At 36.6% G+C, this 19,972-nt stretch overlaps 1 protein-coding gene across 1 annotated transcript in view; it reads left to right on the top strand.

The window, feature by feature from the left end:
• The first annotated feature begins 1,143 nt into the window (after positions 1–1,143).
• Positions 1,144–19,972, top strand: part of adcy1a (adenylate cyclase 1a) — a 65,935-nt gene continuing 47,106 nt past the window's right edge. The window contains exons 1-3 of the mRNA XM_073816663.1: positions 1,144–2,051; positions 9,303–9,452; positions 19,708–19,826. Coding sequence (XP_073672764.1) covers positions 1,434–2,051; positions 9,303–9,452; positions 19,708–19,826 — 887 coding nt within the window. The 5' untranslated portion in view covers positions 1,144–1,433. The remainder of the gene's footprint in view (positions 2,052–9,302; positions 9,453–19,707; positions 19,827–19,972) is intronic.

Below are 19,972 nucleotides of genomic sequence, written 5' to 3'. Positions count from 1 at the left end.
AAACTGGGTTGGAAGGAGCAAAAGGCGTTTGTGGTTGGCCAAACTGAACCAGGATATCCAGGATTTTTGACAACATTCGTGTTTGTTCTTATCATTTCCGGTCAGGCAGGTGAAATATTAGGCTAATATCTTGATTAATACTGCTCTTATATATCTTTACCACCTATTAACTTTAGTTTGTCAAAATATTTCGCCCTTTGCTTTTTAAGTCCTTCTCTATATGATTTAGCAGCTCCCACACATTTTTTCCATAATTTAGACAGCATAAATTAGCAACACAAGGTATTTAGTATTACATTGTTTACATCCGAGTATGGCCAATATAGTTGCGCATCTAGGTTACTGACAAAATTGTGACATAAGTGCAAACTATTGTGGCTTGAACTCGCAATTTTCTTAGAGTGAAATCAGTTTTTAAAACTTTACTGTTAAAGTTATTGTTTTTGGTGCATGTGACCAGTCCTAGCACTGAGATAATTGAAACTAAAACTGCAATAACGCTTATGTTGATGTGTTTTGAAAGTTGTCAAGGGCCCACACGGCGCCCATATCTGCTTCTATTTTGGGTTTACCGTCCGAGCGGGAATCGAGCGCTCTCTTGACGGGCCATTCAACCGCAGCCAAGTGAACACAAGAAGCTCGTCATGAATGGAGGAGCGGGCACACCTCCTCAACCCCATTGTCCCAACGTAAAAATCCACTTAGGCACCCGGCGGTAATCAATTTAGCCGCAGATGCGCGAGAATAAAAGATGAATGCGATCTGTAATCCGCAACACCTGCTCCGCCGCCGGATCGGTAACGGCACTCCAAACAAAGGCTCGAGCTGGAATTAAAGTGCTTAATTAAAAGGCCACTGATCAGTGTGCTATTTATAGGCGCACGGCGGGGAGACTCTCTCCTGGGTTATTTCGGTTTTGGCGAGTCGAAAGGAAAACATCGTTCGCTCGCTTCATAAACATGGAGGCTGCCCTACTGCTCGCCGTTTTTCCATTTAAGACGAGCCCTGTCAGAGCTGCGCTGCTGTCTTGTCTTATCTTTTTTGAGGACTGGGAGACGTGCCTGGTTTCTCAATCTCGGGCTGACATTGCGCATGCGTGATCCGCGGCCGCGGCGCTGAGATGCAGCTGTGGGATGCGGAGAGGGGAGTCCCGACTCTGCGTGGTCGATGTTAACCTCTTTCTGGGGCCGAACAAACGCTACGGGTGGTCCGTTCCCTGGAGACCGCCTTGAGGAGGGAGGAGAGAGAGCGAGGGAGAGAAAAGAGGAGGCGGGTGCTGTCTGCGCTCGTTACAACAGTCACCAACCTGTGGATGGTGGCGGCGCGTGCTGCGGATTAGATACAGTCTCGCGTCTCGAGGCGCGACACTTGCCGCCAGGACCGCGACAACAAGTGCTGGACATGCGGTGCCCGTGAAGAGGAGCTCTGGCTGTATGAATGGCCCCGCTATGGACGAAGTTCCGTTTCCCACAGTCCGCACGCGGCGGAGGAAAAGTCGCTGCCTGGCCGGCGCGTGCGAGCGCGAGTTTGACTGCAAGGAGCTTGAGACTCTCTTCCAAAAGTACAACCTGAAGCTCGAGCAGACCGCCACGCTCAAAGCGCTGGCCATCCTCATCCTCGCCGCGTCCGCGCTGGCGCTCGTGGAGCTGCTCTCCGCCGGCTCGCGCTTCACCGTGTCCAAGGGCTCGCACCCGGTCCACTGCGTCATCTTCACCTCACTCTTCATCGTCACCAACGTCAAATATCTGCAGGTCACGCAGCTGCAGCAGATCGCGCGGCTGGCGCTGCTCTTCAGCTTCACGTTCGCGCTGCTCTGCTGCCCGTTCCCTCTCGTGCTGGGTCACGGGACGCAGGGCGCGCAGGGGCCTGACGCACCGAGCACAACACCTGAGCAAGGTGTCTGGCAGCTGATGCTCGTTACGTTCGTTGCCTACTCTCTGCTACCGGTCAGGACGCTCCTGGCGGTTTTGTTCGGCATCCTGGTGGCTGCGTCTCATTTCATCGTGACGGCGACATCGGTGACAGCGCGTAAACCTCGCGTGTGGACACCGGTAAGTTGTGTCACTAGACATTCCATCCCTTAAAAAAATCGCTTTTATTGTATTTGGCGTGTCATATAGGGTGATGCGCTAGCGATTAGTGCGCTTGGTGGAGCATGAGAGCTGTGGGCGCACGCACTGCACGTGCACACAGGTGGCGTGAAGAGCGCGCAAAGGCCAGTTTGACTTCAGCACCACTGAGAATGGACAGCTCCCAGAGAAAGCAGTCTGTCAGAAACCTCTCAGAACTTCATTTATAAAAAATAAACCACAAAAATCAAACAGAATGTCAGAATGTAAATTCGAAAATACAGTCAAACCAAAAAATATTTAGACACCAGATCTAATTTTTTATATTTTTTTACTAGTGTGTGCAGGACACTATAGTTCATTTATGTAAGTGGGGATAGCAAAATAAAGTAAACTGTGACATTCAAAAATTCTTCATACTGTGGACTACCAGTAAAATTTCAGACACTTTGACCTGACCCTGTTCTTTAATTGCTAATGCAACCTTTTTACACCATACAGGCTGAACAAAATTAAGCATTGCTTGGTAATTGGTCAACAAAATATTGATAGTTGTGTAAATATTGTATTGTAATATTTTGGTGGATTGTAATCCATACCTTTCTATCAAAGTTAATTGACAATCAAGATAAATGTGTTTAATCAGTTTAAGTCTAAATCATATTTTATTACCATTTTCTAAACTATAGCGAATAAACTGATAATGTGAGAAATGTTGAAGATGTCAATACATTTTGGTTTGACTGTATGTGTAAGTTTACAACTTATTCACTGTAGTTTTCTTCTGAACAGTGAAATAGTGATACAATTTAGCATAATCACATGTGCTAGAGTGCTGTTGTGCTAAATGTCAGCACAGCTTTGTTCATAAACACAAGACTTCAAGCCTAATATTCAGTGCAACAGCAAAACTGTGAGTGTGATATCAGTGTTTTAAAGAGTATGTTTCAGACAAAAACTGGTAAGGACAGCGTGTATGAGTGCTATAGAGATTTACCTTTACCACAAAATTGTTAAAAATTCATTGTAATACATCTAAACATCTAAACATTTTTTTAGTTTCCATCTAGGTCATTTTCATAGCTCAAAAACACCTCACATTTAAGCATCAGGCTGATACTTAAAGAGACGCAAAACTGAATATTCTGTCATCATTTATCAATGTCATGCTATAACATTTTCGCTTTTCTTCTGCAGAAGATAAAATATATTTTGAAAAATGGCTGTATGGAAGTCAAGGGTAACCAAAACTGATTATCTACATTTTTGAAAATATATTCTTTTGTGTTCCGCACAATTAAAGTGATACAAGTTTGGAATGACATGAAAGAGATCTTTGACACTGTAAAGCAGTTGAAAGTCTTTTCCTGTTTATGTTTGCTATGTGCTTTTGCGAAGGTCAAATTAAATCAAAACAGAAACTACATTACTTAAAAAGATACCAGTCGCAGAGGGATAAAGCTCCACTAACAGAAGTGAGTTTTGATTATGTTAGAGAAACATAATTAAAGAAATTGACATTAAAACACAAGGCTAATTTCAATATCACTACTGTTATTGTTATACAATAATCAATGGGGTCTCTCAGACATTAAACAAAGTGATTTTAAACAGAACAAGAGAGTTAAAAGGAAAGGAGTGAGGCTGTAAACAGAGCAAGTCTCATGATGAGATTAAAATAGAGAATATTTGTATGCATTGACCTTTCGTTTAATCTGGCAGACGGACAAAATGACACATTTCAGTTCAGCTCGTAACCTCTACGCCTCTGATTTACCGAACGCCGTGACACTTTCACATGTCTCACTACATCCTCGCTGGATGCGAAATGATGTTTGTGACAAACGCTCACACAGGAATTGCAGCTTCCGTCATCAAAAACCAAACCTGTGAGAACAGGGACTGGATTTGGTGACCTACTAAGCCTCGATTTCATCGCAAAGACCGAGAGAGTGCCTAAAATCCAATCAAAACGCTCCAAAGACCTTAAGCAAAGAGGATCGACATAAACTCATTAAAAACACCTGATCTAAAAATATCAGCACGCCACTTCACATTAAAACAGCAGCATCGCGCCGCACACGGCATGTACAGTATTTCATTATTGCTCTCCAAACTTCAAGAATACTTCACATCTAGACACAAGTGTCACCGTTCACATGCTGAGTTAATGAGGGTTTTTTTTTCACAACCTCTCACTCAGACTGTCACAGTGTAACCTTGGTGCACAACACACATTAAAATACAGGAGGGTCAGCCGTCTATAAGCCAATCACACGACTTTAAAGCCTTAATCAATGATTACCAATCAATATCAATACCAATTAACCAAGCTGGCCACCATAGAAGATTGTTTCCACCACAGAATAAAAAAAATAAAAAAGGTCATTGTGACTTTTTATCTCACAATTCTTTTTTTTTTTTTCATGCAACTCTGAGTTTAACAATTATGAGCAGATTCTGAGATATAAACTCAGGATGCAAGATATGAATGCAGAATTGTGAGATATAAACTCAGAACTGTAAGATATAAACACAATTGTAAGATATAAACTCAGAATTGCAAAATTGATTGGTAATCATTGCTTTTGATATATAAACTTAGAATTGTGACTTGTAACTGCAGAATTGTAAAGTATAAATGCAGAATTGCAAGATATAACTCAGAATTGAGGTATAAATGCAGAATTGTAAGATATAAACGCAGAATTATGAGATATAAACTTAGAACTGTAAGATATAAACACATAATTGTGAGATAAAAACTCAGAATTGAGGTATAAATGCAGAATTGTAAGATATAAACTCAGAATTGTGAGATATAAACTCAGAGTTGAGGTAAAAATGCAGAATTGTAAGATATAAACTCAGAATTGCAAAATATAAATGCAGAATTGATTGGTAATTATTGATTTTGGGATATAAACTCAGAATTGAAACTTATAAATGCAGAATTGTAAGATATAATGCAGAATTATGAGATATAAACTCAGAATTGTAAGATATAAACTCAGAATTGTGAGATATAAACTCAGAATTGAAGTAAAAATGCAGAATTGTAAGATATAAACTCAGAATTGTGAGATATAATCTCAGAATTAAGGTATAAATGCAGAATTGTGAGATATGAACTCAGAATTGAGATATAAATGCAGAATTGTGAGATAAACTCAGAATTGCAACTTATAAATGCAGAATTATGAGGTAACTTATAAATGCAGAATTATGAGATATAAACTCAGAATTGTAAGATATAAACTCAGAATTGTGAGATATAAACTCAGAATTGAAGTAAAAATGCAGAATTGTAAGATATAAACTCAGAATTGTGAGATATAATCTCAGAATTAAGGTATAAATGCAGAATTGTGAGATATGAACTCAGAATTGAGATATAAATGCAGAATTATGAGGTAAACTTATAAATGCAGAATTATGAGATATAAACTCAGAATTGTGAGATATGAACTGAGAATTGAGGTATAAATGCAGAATTCTGAGATATAAACTAAGAGTTGAGGTAAAAATCCAGAATTGTGAGATATAAACGCAGAATTGAGGTATAAATGCAGAATTCTGAGATATAAACTAAGAGTTGAGGTAAAAATCCAGAATTGTGAGATATAAACGCAGAATTGAGGTATAAATGCAGAATTCTGAGATATAAACTCAGAGTTGAGGTAAAAATGCAGAATTGTAAGATATAAACTCAGAATTGCAAAATATAAATGCAGAATTGATTGGTAATTATTGATTTTGGGATATAAACTCAGAATTGAAACTTATAAATGCAGAATTGTGAGGTATAAATGCAGAATTGTAAGATATAATGCAGAATTATGAGATATAAACTCAGAATTGTAAGATATAACTCAGAATTGTAAGATATAACTCAGAATTGTAAGATATAACTCAGAATTGTGAGATATCAACTCAGAGTTGAGATATAAATGCAGAATTGTGAGATATAAACTCAGAATTGCAAGATATAAACTTAGAATTGTAAGATATAAATGCAGAATTGATTGGTAATTATTGATTTTGGGATATAAACTCAGAATTGCAACTTATAAATGCAGAGTTGTGAGGTAAACTTATAAATGCAGAATTATGAGATATAAACTCAGAATTGTAAGATATAATGCAGAATTATGAGATATAAACTCAGAGTTGAGGTAAAAATGCAGAATTGTGAGAAATAACTCAGAATTAAGGTATAAATGCAGAATTGTGAGATATGAACTCAGAATTGAGATATAAATGCAGAATTGTGAGATAAACTCAGAATTGCAAAATATAAATGCAGAATTGATTGGTAATTATTGATTTTGGAATATAAACTCAGAATTGAAACTTATAAATGCCGAATTGTGAGGTATAAATGCAGAATTGTAAGATATAATGCAGAATTATGAGATATAAACTCAGAATTGTAAGATATAAACTCAGAATTGTAAGATATAATGCAGAATTATGAGATATAAACTCAGAGTTGAGGTAAAAATGCAGAATTATGAGATATAAACTCAGAATTGTAAGATATAAACTCAGAATTGCAAGATATAACTCAGAATTGTGAAATATCAACTCAGAATTGAGATATAAACGCAGAATTGTGAGATATAAACTCAGAATTGCAAGATATAAACTCAGAATTGTGAGATATAAACTCAGAATTGTAAGATATAAACGCAGAATTGTGAGATATAAACTCAGAATTGCAAGATATAAACTCAGAATTGTGAGATATAAACTCAGAATTGTAAGATATAAATGCAGAACTGATTGGTAATTATTGATTCTGAGATATAAACTCAGAGTTGAGATATAAACGCAGAATTGTGAGATGTTAATGCAGAATTGTGAGATATGAATGCAGAATTATGACATGTAAACTCAGAATTGCAAGACATAAATGGTATAAATGCAGAATTGTTGGATATAAACTCAGAATTGAGGTAAAAATGCAGAATTGTGATATAAACTTAAAATTGTGACATGTAGACTCAGAATTGCAAGATATAAATGCAAAATTGTTAGATATAAACTCAAAATTGTGACATTTAAACTCAGAATTGAGGAATAATTGCAGAATTGTGAGATATAAACTCAGAATTGTGAGATATAGTCTTAGAACTGAGATATAAACACACAAAAGAAGTCCCAAATTGTGGCAGAAACAAAAATATTGCAAGAAGAAAGTTGAAATTCTGTGTTAATATCGCAGAATTCTGACTTATAAAACCCGCAATTATGAGAGAAAAAGTCAACATTGCAAGGAAAAAGTCTGAATTGTGAGATATAAATTCAGAACTCTCAATTTTGAGAAGAAAAGTCTGAATTGTATAAATGCAGAATTGTGAGATATAAACTCAGAATTAAGGTATAAATGCAGAATTGTGAGATATAAACTCGGAATTGAGTTATAAATGCAGAATTGTGAGATATAAACTCATAATTGAAGTATAAATGCAGAATTTTGAAATATAAACTCAGAATAATTAAACAGTATTGAGGTTTAAATGCAGAATTGTGAGATAAACTCAGAATTGAGGTAAAAATGCAGAATTGTAAGATATAAACTTAGAATTGCAAGATATAACTCAGAATTGTGAGATATCACCTCAGAATTGTAAGATATAAATGCAGAATTGATTGGTAATTATTGATTTTGGGATATAAACTCAGAATTGCAACTTATTAATGCAGAATTGTAAATATATATAAATGCAGAATTGTTGGATATAAACTCAGAATTGAGGTAAAAATGCAGAATTGTGAGATATAAACTCAAAAATGTGACATGTAAACTCAGAATTGCAAGATATAAATGCAAAATTGTTAGATATAAACTTAGAATTGAGGTATAATTGCAGAATTGTGAGATATGAACTCAAAATTGAGATAAAAGTTAAATTGTGAAATATAAACTCAGAATTGTGAGATATAAATGCAGAATTGTGAGATTCTGAGAAAGAACTTTTGAACTTTTAAGTTTGTTTCACAGTTACCTCTTATTTCCTTTTTTTCACAGAATTGCAAAAAAAATTGAATTGTGAGATATAAACTCAGAATTGAGACATAAATGCAGAATTGTGAGATATAAACTGAGAATTGAGAGATATAAACTCAGAATTGTGAGATATAAATGCAGAAGTGTGAGATATAGTCTCAGAACTGAGATATAAACATACAAAAGAAGTCCCGAATTGTGGCAGAAAAAAAAAAAAAAAAAAAAAAAAAAAAAATATATATATATATATATATATATATATATATATATTGCAAGATGTGAACTCTCTAAGAAAGTTGGAATTCTGTGTTAATTTCTCAGAATACTGATTATAAATCTAAATTGTAAGATGTAAAGTCAGAATTCTGAGAAAAAAAAGAGAAAAAACTTTTGAATTCTGAGTTTCGTTCACATTTCTGAGTTATCTCTTCTTTCCTTTTTTTCTCAGAATTGCAAAAAAAAAATTGTGAGATATAAATTCTGAATTGAAAAATGTCTGAATTGTAATATTCACAAATTGGAATTACCTTTTTTTAATTAGTTTTATTACATGGCGGAAACAGGCTTCCTTAGGCCACATTGTTTATTAGCCTTGTTGCCTAATTCGTAAGCCTCATAACCTTGCTGAGGATTTGTAATAATGTCACCGGTTTGTGCTATTCAGCAAATGGCCTTCACTTTCATTGACAAAGGGCCTGTTAAAAGAATGCACAGACCAATTGAAGGGAATCTGGGTAATCTAATTTTCTGTTGCTCTATGAATGAACAATACAAAGCCCTTAATAGGCGCCCGTTTGAAGTGACGTGTCTCAAAAGCCAGGCAATTGCTGATTCTTTCGGTCACAGGAGCTAATCCGTAGAGATTCTCAGGCTATCTAGCGTGGGGGGTTTGTGTCCGTCTCCGTGCTGGAGTTTATCATCTCAGGAAGGATTGAAAAAAATGAACCCACTGCCCCCGTTCTTGGCATCTGTTTACGTCTCTCCTTCAAGCTAGTTTTGCTCTTTGCCCCCGTTTTCCACTCTCATTCACACATACACACACACACACACACACACACAAACAAACAAAAACACACACTTACCAGAACGCCACTCCTAATCACTGAAAGTTCGTATTCAGTCGCCGAATGTTGTTTAAATGTCAGAATCCTTCAGCATGCTCTGATAAACAGAGATGGTCTCACAAACCCTGTTATTTGTCTCTCTCTCTGTGTTCGTAGCTGGTAGCAAATGCAGTGTTGCTGGTCGGCGTGAATCTGTCGGGTGTGTTTGTGCGAGTCCTTACTGAGCGCGCCCAGAGGAAGGCCTTCCTACAGGCCAGAAACTGCATCCAACAGCGCCTGCAACTAGAGGACGAGAACGAGAAACAGGTCAGACGCGCACAACATGTGCATTGGCATACACGCAAACAAACAGCTGCATGTTTTCGATAAAGTGATCAGCTGTTTCATTTTCTCCCACAAGTTAAAGTTGCAGTTTTGACAGGTAATTTACCTTGCAAGATTGCTTTCATTCCCCTCTGACTAGCTTAAAGGTCAAGCTCTCTCTGCAAACGCATACTAACACAGGCATACACAAATGCATGTATGCTAAGGCACACAAAACAGTTGTGAGATCGGGTCTGAGGTCAGGTGCTGGACGTAGTTGGTATTCAGGTTGTATGCAACTTTAATGCCATTACAGCCCACTAAAGCACCTCAGAACAGGCTCTTGATGCTGTGAGTGTGAGTAACGGATTAGCATTTTTATTCGGCTTACTAGCTGCAAGTGAAAACTTTTCAAAGTCAAAATTAAATCAAAATGGACCCTTTTTTAGCTTCTTAATGCATGCATTATTGTGTATAATTCAACAGATGTTTTTGCAAATGGAAAAACACTTTGACTCAAAGTTGAATTGGAATTTGAATGACAGGAACTGAAATTGAATGAATTTTAGGAAATTAAGTGATATTTATAAGTGCAAAATTTGAGGCCAGTCATATTTTTTTTAAAGAAATAAATATTTTACTACTTTATTCAACATGCTGCATTAAATTGATCAGAGTGTTAACAGTAAAGACTTGCACTGATATAAAAACCAAATAAATACATAAATACATGCATTGACATTCACGTACATTCAACATTGACAATAATAAATGTTTTTTTAAACAGCAAATCAGCATATTAGAATGATTTCTGAAGGATCATGTGACACTGAAGGCTGAAGTAATGATGCTGAAAATTCAGCTTTATATGATAGAAAAAATTTATTTTGAAATATATTAAAATAGAAAATATTTATTTTAAGTTATAATAATAATAATTTACAATATTACTACATTTTTATTAAAACAAATACAGCTTTGCTGAACATATAAGACAATAAAAAATTCTTACCGACCCCAAACATTTGAACGGTATAGAATAAAATGTAAAAAAAAAAAAAAAAAAAAAAAAAAACTTTCAAACAAGGCTGTCAAGGTAACATTTAAAGTGTGGCTTGATATTTAATTCTACCTCATGAAATTTTAGTGTAAACTCTAATAGTTCACTTCCAGAGCAAAAATTTACAGATAATTTACTCACTCCCTTGTCATCCAAGATGTTCATGTCTTACTTTCTTCAGTCGTAAAGAATTACGTTTTTTGAGGAAAACATTTTAGGATTTCTCGCCATATAATGGATATCTAAGGTTCCCCCGAGTTTAAACTTCCAAAATGCAGTTTAAATGCAGCTTCAAAGGGGTCTAAGCTGATCCCAGCTGAGCAAGAAGTCTTATCTAGCGAAAAGATTGATTATTTTCTAAAAAAAAATTACAATTTATATACTTTTTATCCACAAACACCCGTCATGGTCAAGCTCTGCGTGAACTGTGTGTATATTTCTGTTTATGACAGTTAGGGTATGTTGAAAAGTTCCCATCTCATTTTCTCCTCCAACTTCAAAATCGTCCTACATCGTTGTTTTACCTTTTTTTTTTTTTTGTAAAGGGTGTTTGACCTTCTTTGCATGTTCACTTTGTAAACACTGGCTTGCTACTTCTGCAGCGATGTAGGACGATTTTGAAGTTGGAGGAGAAAATGACTAACTGTTATAAACATTAATACACACAGTTCACACAGACTCTTATACCACGACTAGGATCATTTAGAGTCCTTTGAAGCTGCATTTAAACTGCATTTTGGAAGTTTAAATTCGGGGGCACTATAGATATCCATTATATGGCAAGAAGTCCTTAAAGGGATAGTTCACCCAAAAATGAAAATTTGATGTTCATCTGCTTACCCCCAGGGCATTCAAGATGTAGGTGACTTTGTTTCTTTAGCAGAACACAAACGAAGATTTTTAAAGGTCCCATATTGTCAAAATCGAAATTTCCTGGCTTTTTTCATGATAACTGAGGTCTAGGGGCTATGTAACTACCATATGAGTTTCAAAACAGTCATTCCACAGTAAACTGCACACAGCCTGCTTAAAGTAGCTGATCATTTTCACAAGCCACTGTGACTTCCGCAAAGATGTGACGTCTGATCTACTCAGTCACCGCCTTCAGTCACCACCCCGAGCACCAATCACGTCCCACCCTCCTTTTGTCAAACCCAGACAATATCGTGTCCATAACATTGCTAAGCAACAACAACACAAAAACAAGTCGAGAAAACCCTGTTCAGTCGATAGATGTCGAAACTACATCATTGCACAGGCTTCAAAACAACGTGAATATAAGAGACCACTGGCACGTCAACTTCAGCCTCTTTCACACAGCGATTCCGGTAAATACACGGATAATGTGTCCCATGATTTGTTCCGGAGTTGTTTGATTTGATTCATTCACAGTTGTTTTCTGGAATCTGTGCGTGCTTTACACACAACCCATAAAGACATGTGACGTTTGGATGTGAGATGTGAGATGTGAGTGTGGCTCTGCCTGATCGCCGCTTCATTCCACTTTGCACGTATTTTTTCGTCGTGAAGAGTCGCATGATAACATGCATCATCACTACAACCCTGCCTTTATGGTTCTGGCTTTTGTTCACACAGGGCTCGTTCCCGTAATTTTCCAGAATCAGCGCGCATTGTGAAAGGGGCTTTACTAAAGCAACAGTTATGTAGCTTACTGCATTCGGTGTTTGAAAAAGAAAAAAACATTAATGATCATTCTGAATTATCCTGTTGAGTATCAGCAGGCTAGGCTCTCTCTATGGCTCTGGGCTCGGCTAAAGCATACATGACCGTAGTTACCTGTGGTTGGCCTGGCTGTGCGTCACTCAGAAAACAATAGGCCAATCAGAAGAGAGGCTCATGAATATTAATTCGATGGGCCAAAATCGACCTGTTTTTGACAGAGCTCCTAAAAAAGGAGCTGTAAAAATATATTGAGATGGATTTTGGCACTTATACCGCAAATATATATTCTTAAGGACATCAACAACTAAAATAAACCTCCAGAAATGTGTACAATATGGGACCTTTAACTCAAACTGGTGGTGTCTGCCAGCCATATAATAGCAGTGGATGGACACCAGATCTTTAAAATAACAAAAAACATGCACAGACAAATCCAAATTACACCCTGCAGCTCGTGATGATACATTGATGACCTAAGACACGAAACAATCGTTTTTTGCGAGAAACTGAACAGTATTTGTATCATTTTTTACCTTTGATACACAGCCACGTCCAACTGTCATGAGCACGAGCTTATCATCCGGCTCGTTACATGTGTACGCGGCGCGCTCTGGTGTAGTATACACAAACACCGGAAGGGGAAATCGGTGAAAAGTCAACAGTCCCGGATGAGTTTGCGCAAGCAAACGTAATCTTTTAGCTTTAAATCGGTTTGAACAATCAGGATAAGCGCAAGTAATTACCATTTTGAATAGCCGCTATACCCACAATCTCTGTGCACTGTGTAATCAATAATTGTCGTATGCACACGACGAAAAAATGATATAAATACTGTTCAGTTTCGCGCAAAAAATGATCGTTTAGTGTCTTAGGACATCAATGTATCGAAAAACAAAGTCACCTACATCTTGGATGCCCTGGGGGTAAGCAGATAAACGTCAAATTTTCATTTTTGGGTGAACTATCCCTTTAAATGTTTTCCTCAAAAAACATAACTAAAGAAACGACTGAAGAAACAAAGACATGAACATCTTGGATGACAAGGGGGTGAGTACATTATCTGTAAAATTTTGTTCTGGAAGTGAACTACTCTTTTTAAGCTGAAGCCCAAATATCCATCTTTTTCTTCAATGTGGAAGCAAGCCTATGGGTGAGACTTCCGGTTCATTGTCTGCCTTAGGAAAATAATGAGAAGAACGCACAGTAAAACTGTTTGCACTACAAACCAGTCTGTTCATAATTAAGATAACACATTAAAATAATATGGTAAGACACACCAATTTGCAATAACAATCAAAACTTGCTGGATGCGGATGATACTGGAAGCCTTACCCATAAAATGTACAAATGGCCATACCCGCTCATACAGGGAAAAAATGTGGATGTTACAAACTTCCATGCATCTGTCTAGATACACAGCAGCACCTCTACTGTATAAGCCCAATCCTGAATGAAACAGGACTTTCTATACTTAGAGCAAACTCTGCTATAACTGTTGGCATATTTCCAGGATGGACATTTCTGGAAAAAACTGCACACACAGCAGTTTGCGATGCACTTGTTCAAAGGTTTTCTTGCAGCGGCAACCTACCGGAACAAGCCAGATCCACCATCCCACTTTATTTCTCAGTGAGGCCGCTTCATCTTTCGCTGTCATTGTGGATTATATCAATGATAAAGAATGTGAATCAAATAGCAACATTAGCATAACTTATCTCCCTCGCCGAGCTCCGGGTAGATTGCAGTGGATAATTACTGAATGATTTATAAATGAAGTGGAGAGGGGCATAAGATGGAAAGATGCAAAACACACTCATACAAACTAAAGCGGAGAGGACACTTTCCCCTTGTTCCTTAGCGACTGAAAATTGGTTATAATTGTTTGCACATGACTCATCCACCTCCTACCCAACAAACTCCCTGAATAGAAGGTAACACCACCCACTCTATACATCACACCAAGCTGTACCGCACAACTCTCTCTATGACACGCAAACTCTCTCACACACGTATACACTCGCTGCAGAGATATGGACCAGTCTGCGATCTTTCCATTTGCGCATACAGATGGTCTGTCATTTATGTGCAGTAAAGTGCACATTCAGCAAAAAATGGCTCGGGTTGATTTCAAAAGTTTGAGAGTTTCTGGGGCGGAAGAATTAAATCACAAGGAGAGAGAATACTTGAGTAAAATTGGAATTTTATTTGATTAAATGGGGAAAAAAGGCCGGAGTGTCTTGAATATGTTTTGTTTCAACCTCTATAACTTTTTTGTGCTTTGAAAATTACTACAACTACTACTAAGAACAATCCCATATTTATTTAGAAATATAAATGTACACTCCAGGGTAAATGCAAAATAAAGTAATAATTTTATTTAGCAAGGATGTATTTACATAATCAAAAGTGTCTGTAAGTTATTTTAAATTGTAATAATAGTTCACAATATTACTATTTCCACTAGGGCATTACTAAGTTTTGACACAAATTTCACGATTAATTCCAATGCTAATTCACAAGCTTCCAGTTTCCGATTTGATATTTGATTCAGTGTTGATTATTTTGGATATATGTGACACTGGACCACAAAACCAATAGCTAAAAAAACATTGTACAGGTCAAAATTATCGTTTTTTATTTTTATGATAAACATTATTAGGATACTAAGTAAAGATCATGTTCCATGAAGATATTTTGTAAATTTTCTACCATAAATATATCAAAACGTAATTTTTGATTAGTAATATTCATTGCTGAGAACTTCATTTGGACAGCTTTAAAGGCGATTTTCTGTTCGAGTATCTTGGCCAAATATTGCCCTATCCTAATAAACCGTACACCAATGGAAAGCTTATTTATTCAGCTTTCAGATGATGAATATAACTCAGTTTCAAAAAATTTACCCTTATGACTGGTTTTGTGGTCCTGGGTCACATATCTCAGGTACAGTAGATGCCACATTTTCTCAAGGAATAAACATTCTCTGAACTAATGCTGTAAAATATACATGAAAGTCAGTTGGTACTACATTACTATAATAGTGAGGGTTAAAATGAACTGATCTGTGTACAAACACTTAAATTACATTCAATTAAAAAGTTTAAGTTTTAAAAAGCTTAATAAAGTTACACTCAGGCTACATAATTATATTTCTACTTCAATTCTTTTTTGAAATAAATAAATATTTAAACAAGGTCTGTCATAAAACACTTGACGGATTTATACAAACATAAATGAAACAATTGAGAACAGTAAAAATGACAAAGAAGGTGTTACTGCATATATTTAGCAAAATGCTGTTCTCTAGAGTTAATTTTTCTAGCTGACTAAAGAGTTTTTGGTCACCGAATATGTTTTTTCTGAGGTAAATGTGACGTTACGTGAGATTATTTACAAGCTGTTATAGATTGACATCTTTGCAAGGTTGAAACACTAATTGAGCAATTACATGAGACAGGATACGGATTTCAGTAAGTTTTACTCTTTCTTTTAACATACCTTCAGATGTTTATTCATGTTTGTTTTGTGCTAAAACTAGTAATAAAGCGGAGATTATCAGTTTATGTGCTCCTTCTCTTTAACTGAGGCGCTACAGCGATCTGTCACTCCACATTAAACAGTGCCAAAACAGCATTTATTGTTTGAATACTGTCATAAAATGGACAGAATTTGAAATCGGAGACTTTGTTTCATGTCAAAAGTAGCAAAGCACAAAGCTTTGGGAGACGTGCTACTGTGCTACTGTTCTGTTCAATAACTGAAAACAGGCTAGACTGATTGATTCTTGGGATTTATGAAAAGACATTGTTTCGTAAAAATGAAAATCGATTAAAATCAGGAAATCTATATTTTTTACCCTGTCATTTTCACTTTAACTTCACTTTTTGGTCAGCAAGGAAAAACATCTAAACTATATGTGGCAGACACTAATATTTATTGGTTTTCACAGTCAGTGAATTAGACAATTACAGTATAGTCATGCTGCTACAAACTCTCAACCCAACTCTCAGCTCAACTTTTGAGTGAAGGCGAGTGACAAAGCGACCCGTTGGGTTTCTAACACAGGTGGCAGGGCTCGCTAGGGTTTGCTCATCGAGAAGGCATTTATCACCTGCTTTTAGTAACACATGGTTTGGCAATGAACTGTATGCGTTTCCACGGAAACTTACCTTTGCCATGCCAACCAACTCCAACGCTCAGAACTGTGATCTCTCACGGAGATTGGCCACTTTACAGCTATCAGCGAGTTCATTAGATAAAACGTATACAGATAACAGAAGTGGCCAGTTTTGAACTAACAGTAATCAAAATACAATGGCAATCACAATCATTATAATGGTTTTTTTATGGAGCTGTTTAGTCATGACGTCCTTTGGAAATTTCCATCATTACTTGAAGAGACTTTCACATTTGACATGTAACATAAATTACTTTACATACACAGCGATTTGTCACTTGTTGGATAAAAACTTCTTATTGTATGTTGGAACAACATCCAAGGTGGCATCTCATAAAGTTGGTTGAGCAAACATTTTAATGTTTTGAAACATGCAGCGTTATTCTATGTGTTGACGTAATTTCAATTGAAACAGGAAGACCGGCCGGGGCATATCAAGCAGTCCCACCCATTTTTTTAAATAGCCAATATTGTTTCGCTTATATCACAGCTTGGGTCAGAGCCGTTGAGCTTATTAAAACCTCTCTGTGAACAAGTGACCGATTTGTGTAACCAGTGTTGTTTTTGACAACCATCTTAGATTTAGTCTTAGTCTTAGTCTTTTGGACTAAAATGCTTCTTAGTTTTAGTCAAATTTTAGTCACTTCTATATGTGATAGTTTTAGTCCAATTTTAGTCGACGAAAAGTCAAAAAGGTTTTAGTCTAGTTTTAGTCAAAAAAAGGGAAAAAAGTAGTCTTTTAACAAATTAATGTAGGTCAGTAAGTATTTTGCTGTTGGGTAGTGTCACTTATAAGTTCTGAAAATAGCAGATCTATAGTTCAACACAATGTGAGCTTCCGGATCGACTGTTTTCACCAATAATTACAATAATGAAGGAATGTTTTAGAACATAAAAGACAAACAAGGATGGAATGCTAAAACGGCTTGCCATACTAGTATAGCAAAGAGTATTTAATGCTAAAACGGCTTGCCATAGCGTCAGATACTTTTTAAGTTTTAATTGGCATGCACAATAAGCGGAAATGTCATGCATTTTAAACGTCTGACGGACCACCCACTAACATTTTCGTCTATTCTCGTCTCGTCAATGAAAACTCACACACGTCTCATCATGTTTTAGTCATCAACGAGCCATTTTTATCTCGTCATCGTCTCGTTATCGTCATGAAAAAAAAAGGGGCGTCAACGAAATGATTACGTCGTCGTCATCGTTGACGAAAACAACACTATGTGTAACTCTGTAAACAAGCGACCAATTTCAGCTGCAGCTTCAGCGTCTATTAATAGTGTAGGACGGGACGTTTTGGATTCCAGAGAGCATTTGATTGGAAAGAAAGTTTGATGAGAAGTGCACGATGATGTCTTCAAAATCATGAGTGAATGCTTATATCATGTAAATGTGAATTACATCATTGTATTGGAGCACACTAGCTTACAGATAAGTTTAGAGCTAACATTTTCATATTAAACTTCCATTTTGATTTCCTGAGGACTTTAAAGTTTGTATGTTGTAGTTTTTTGACTGTACTAAACATAAAAATACTATAATATATTTGTGGATATTTAGAAAACATGCTAAGTTCATATACTTGTTTTTCAAAAAACAACAACACTAAAGTCAGTTATTCTGCTTTGAAATGTGAGCTCCATGTCAAAATGTGTTTTTTGTTTTAGTCTGTGTGATTCTGGCCACTGCCACTTTACCCAATAGTATTTCGACACCCCAGGATGCCAGTTGGTGGGAAACACAGTGTACTGCAGCTATGAAAGCCAGCAAATGAACTGGTTCAGAGATCACAAACTCTACCTGATCTAAAAAGCCTCGTCATCCAACTAAAAAGCTCTATGACTAGAGAAGTACTAAAACGCGGATAAATCAACTCATCAACTTACAGCGTAAGGCTTGTTGCCTAACATTGTCGTTTCTAGTGGCATCTGGTAACTTGTGTGAGAGTTGAGTCTAAGGAGGAGGGGCAGAGAGAAATAGTGCTCTTCAATATTTATAATTTGGACTGCAGTACTTATTTCAACCACTAGCTGTCAATATTATATATTACACCTTTAATCTAAAATATGCAACCTAAAACTTAAAGGTACCTGGGGGAACTTTTTCATAAGATGCAAATTACGTAGCACCATGTTTGTTTTGTGACATAATCTATGTGAAATGTCCACTGACTGGTGCTAAAAGTGTGCGATGAACAGATGAACGTGCATATAGTAAGTTTTATGTGACGTTGGTTTTGTACGTTTCACCGCAGTTCTGACTTGAAATGTCTTTTAAATGGCACCATAACTCTAATGTTCCGTGACGTTTTAAAATAACATACCAACTGCACTACACCTAAACCTACCCGATAGGATGAACAAAAGTGGATTTGATGTAAAAACGCAATCGCAAACATGCCATTTTAGCTTGTTTTTTTATCTTTCAGCTTTTTTTTTTACAGAATTCGTACCCAAGTATTCTGCATCCTACACTCTTAAAAATAAAGGTGCTTTAAAAGGTTTTTCAGAGCGATGCCATAGAAGAACCATTTTTGGTTCCACAAAGAACCATTCGGTCAAAGGTACCATCTCTTTCTTACCTTATTGTAGTCTGAGGAACCTTCTTTCACCACAGAGAACCTTTTATGAAACAGAAAGTTTCTTCAGATGTTAAAGGTTCTTTATGGAACCATTTAGACCACAAAGGTTCTTCTATGGCATTGTGAAGCACCTTTATTTTTAACAGTGTAAGTCCAATTCCATGCCGGCTGAGCTACCGAGCAAACTTGTTAGGTCCGGAAAGCGAAACATATGGAGCTGTAATCATAACGGTGTACGAACACACTTACAAGCGCTTGCTGTTTTACTGCCTCTATTGTTTATTTCTGTGGGAAACTGAAGTACTTATTGGTACGTAATTCATGTGTTGCGAAAAAGTTCCCACAGGTACGTTTTCATCATGAGATCAGGTAGAAAATATGAGAGAGTTGATTTGCTGGTCATTTGTAGTTGCTGCAGAATTCCCATAATTCCATCTGTGCCATTTCATAGTTTTAACAACTTCATATTGTTGTAAAATAGCAGTGGTAAAGAATGAGTAAATTAATTCTGCAGAGTACTGAAATAATTTATTCTTTAATTATATGTTATATATTTCTTTTGACATATTGCATGTTCAGATAATTCTTCAACAAAATATTCTGGGTGCCATGAAATTTGGTGAAAATGATTAAAAATGTTGGCAGTGGTTGGCAACCTTAAAAAAAATGCAGGTGGGGAAAGAGTTAAACTTGACTGAGAGATTCAGAAACTTGTTGTTTATCCTAAAATGTTATGGATGCATTACAGGAACGCCTCTTAATGAGCCTGCTGCCCAGAAATGTTGCCATGGAGATGAAGGAGGACTTCCTGAAGCCACCAGAAAGAATCTTCCATAAGATATACATCCAACGACATGACAACGTCAGGTACAGAAAGAACGAGAGAGAGAGTTTAATTCAACAATCAAGCCATTCATGTTGAAAACCCACACTAATTCCATGAATGAGAGATGAGAGCACTACATTTCTAGTTTTTTTTTTTTTTCAGACTAGACAGACAGTGTCAATTCCAT

This window comes from Garra rufa, chromosome 13, assembly GCF_049309525.1.
Source record: "Garra rufa chromosome 13, GarRuf1.0, whole genome shotgun sequence".
Lineage (NCBI taxonomy): Eukaryota > Metazoa > Chordata > Actinopteri > Cypriniformes > Cyprinidae > Garra > Garra rufa.
This window is presented reverse-complemented; position numbering and strand designations above follow the sequence as displayed.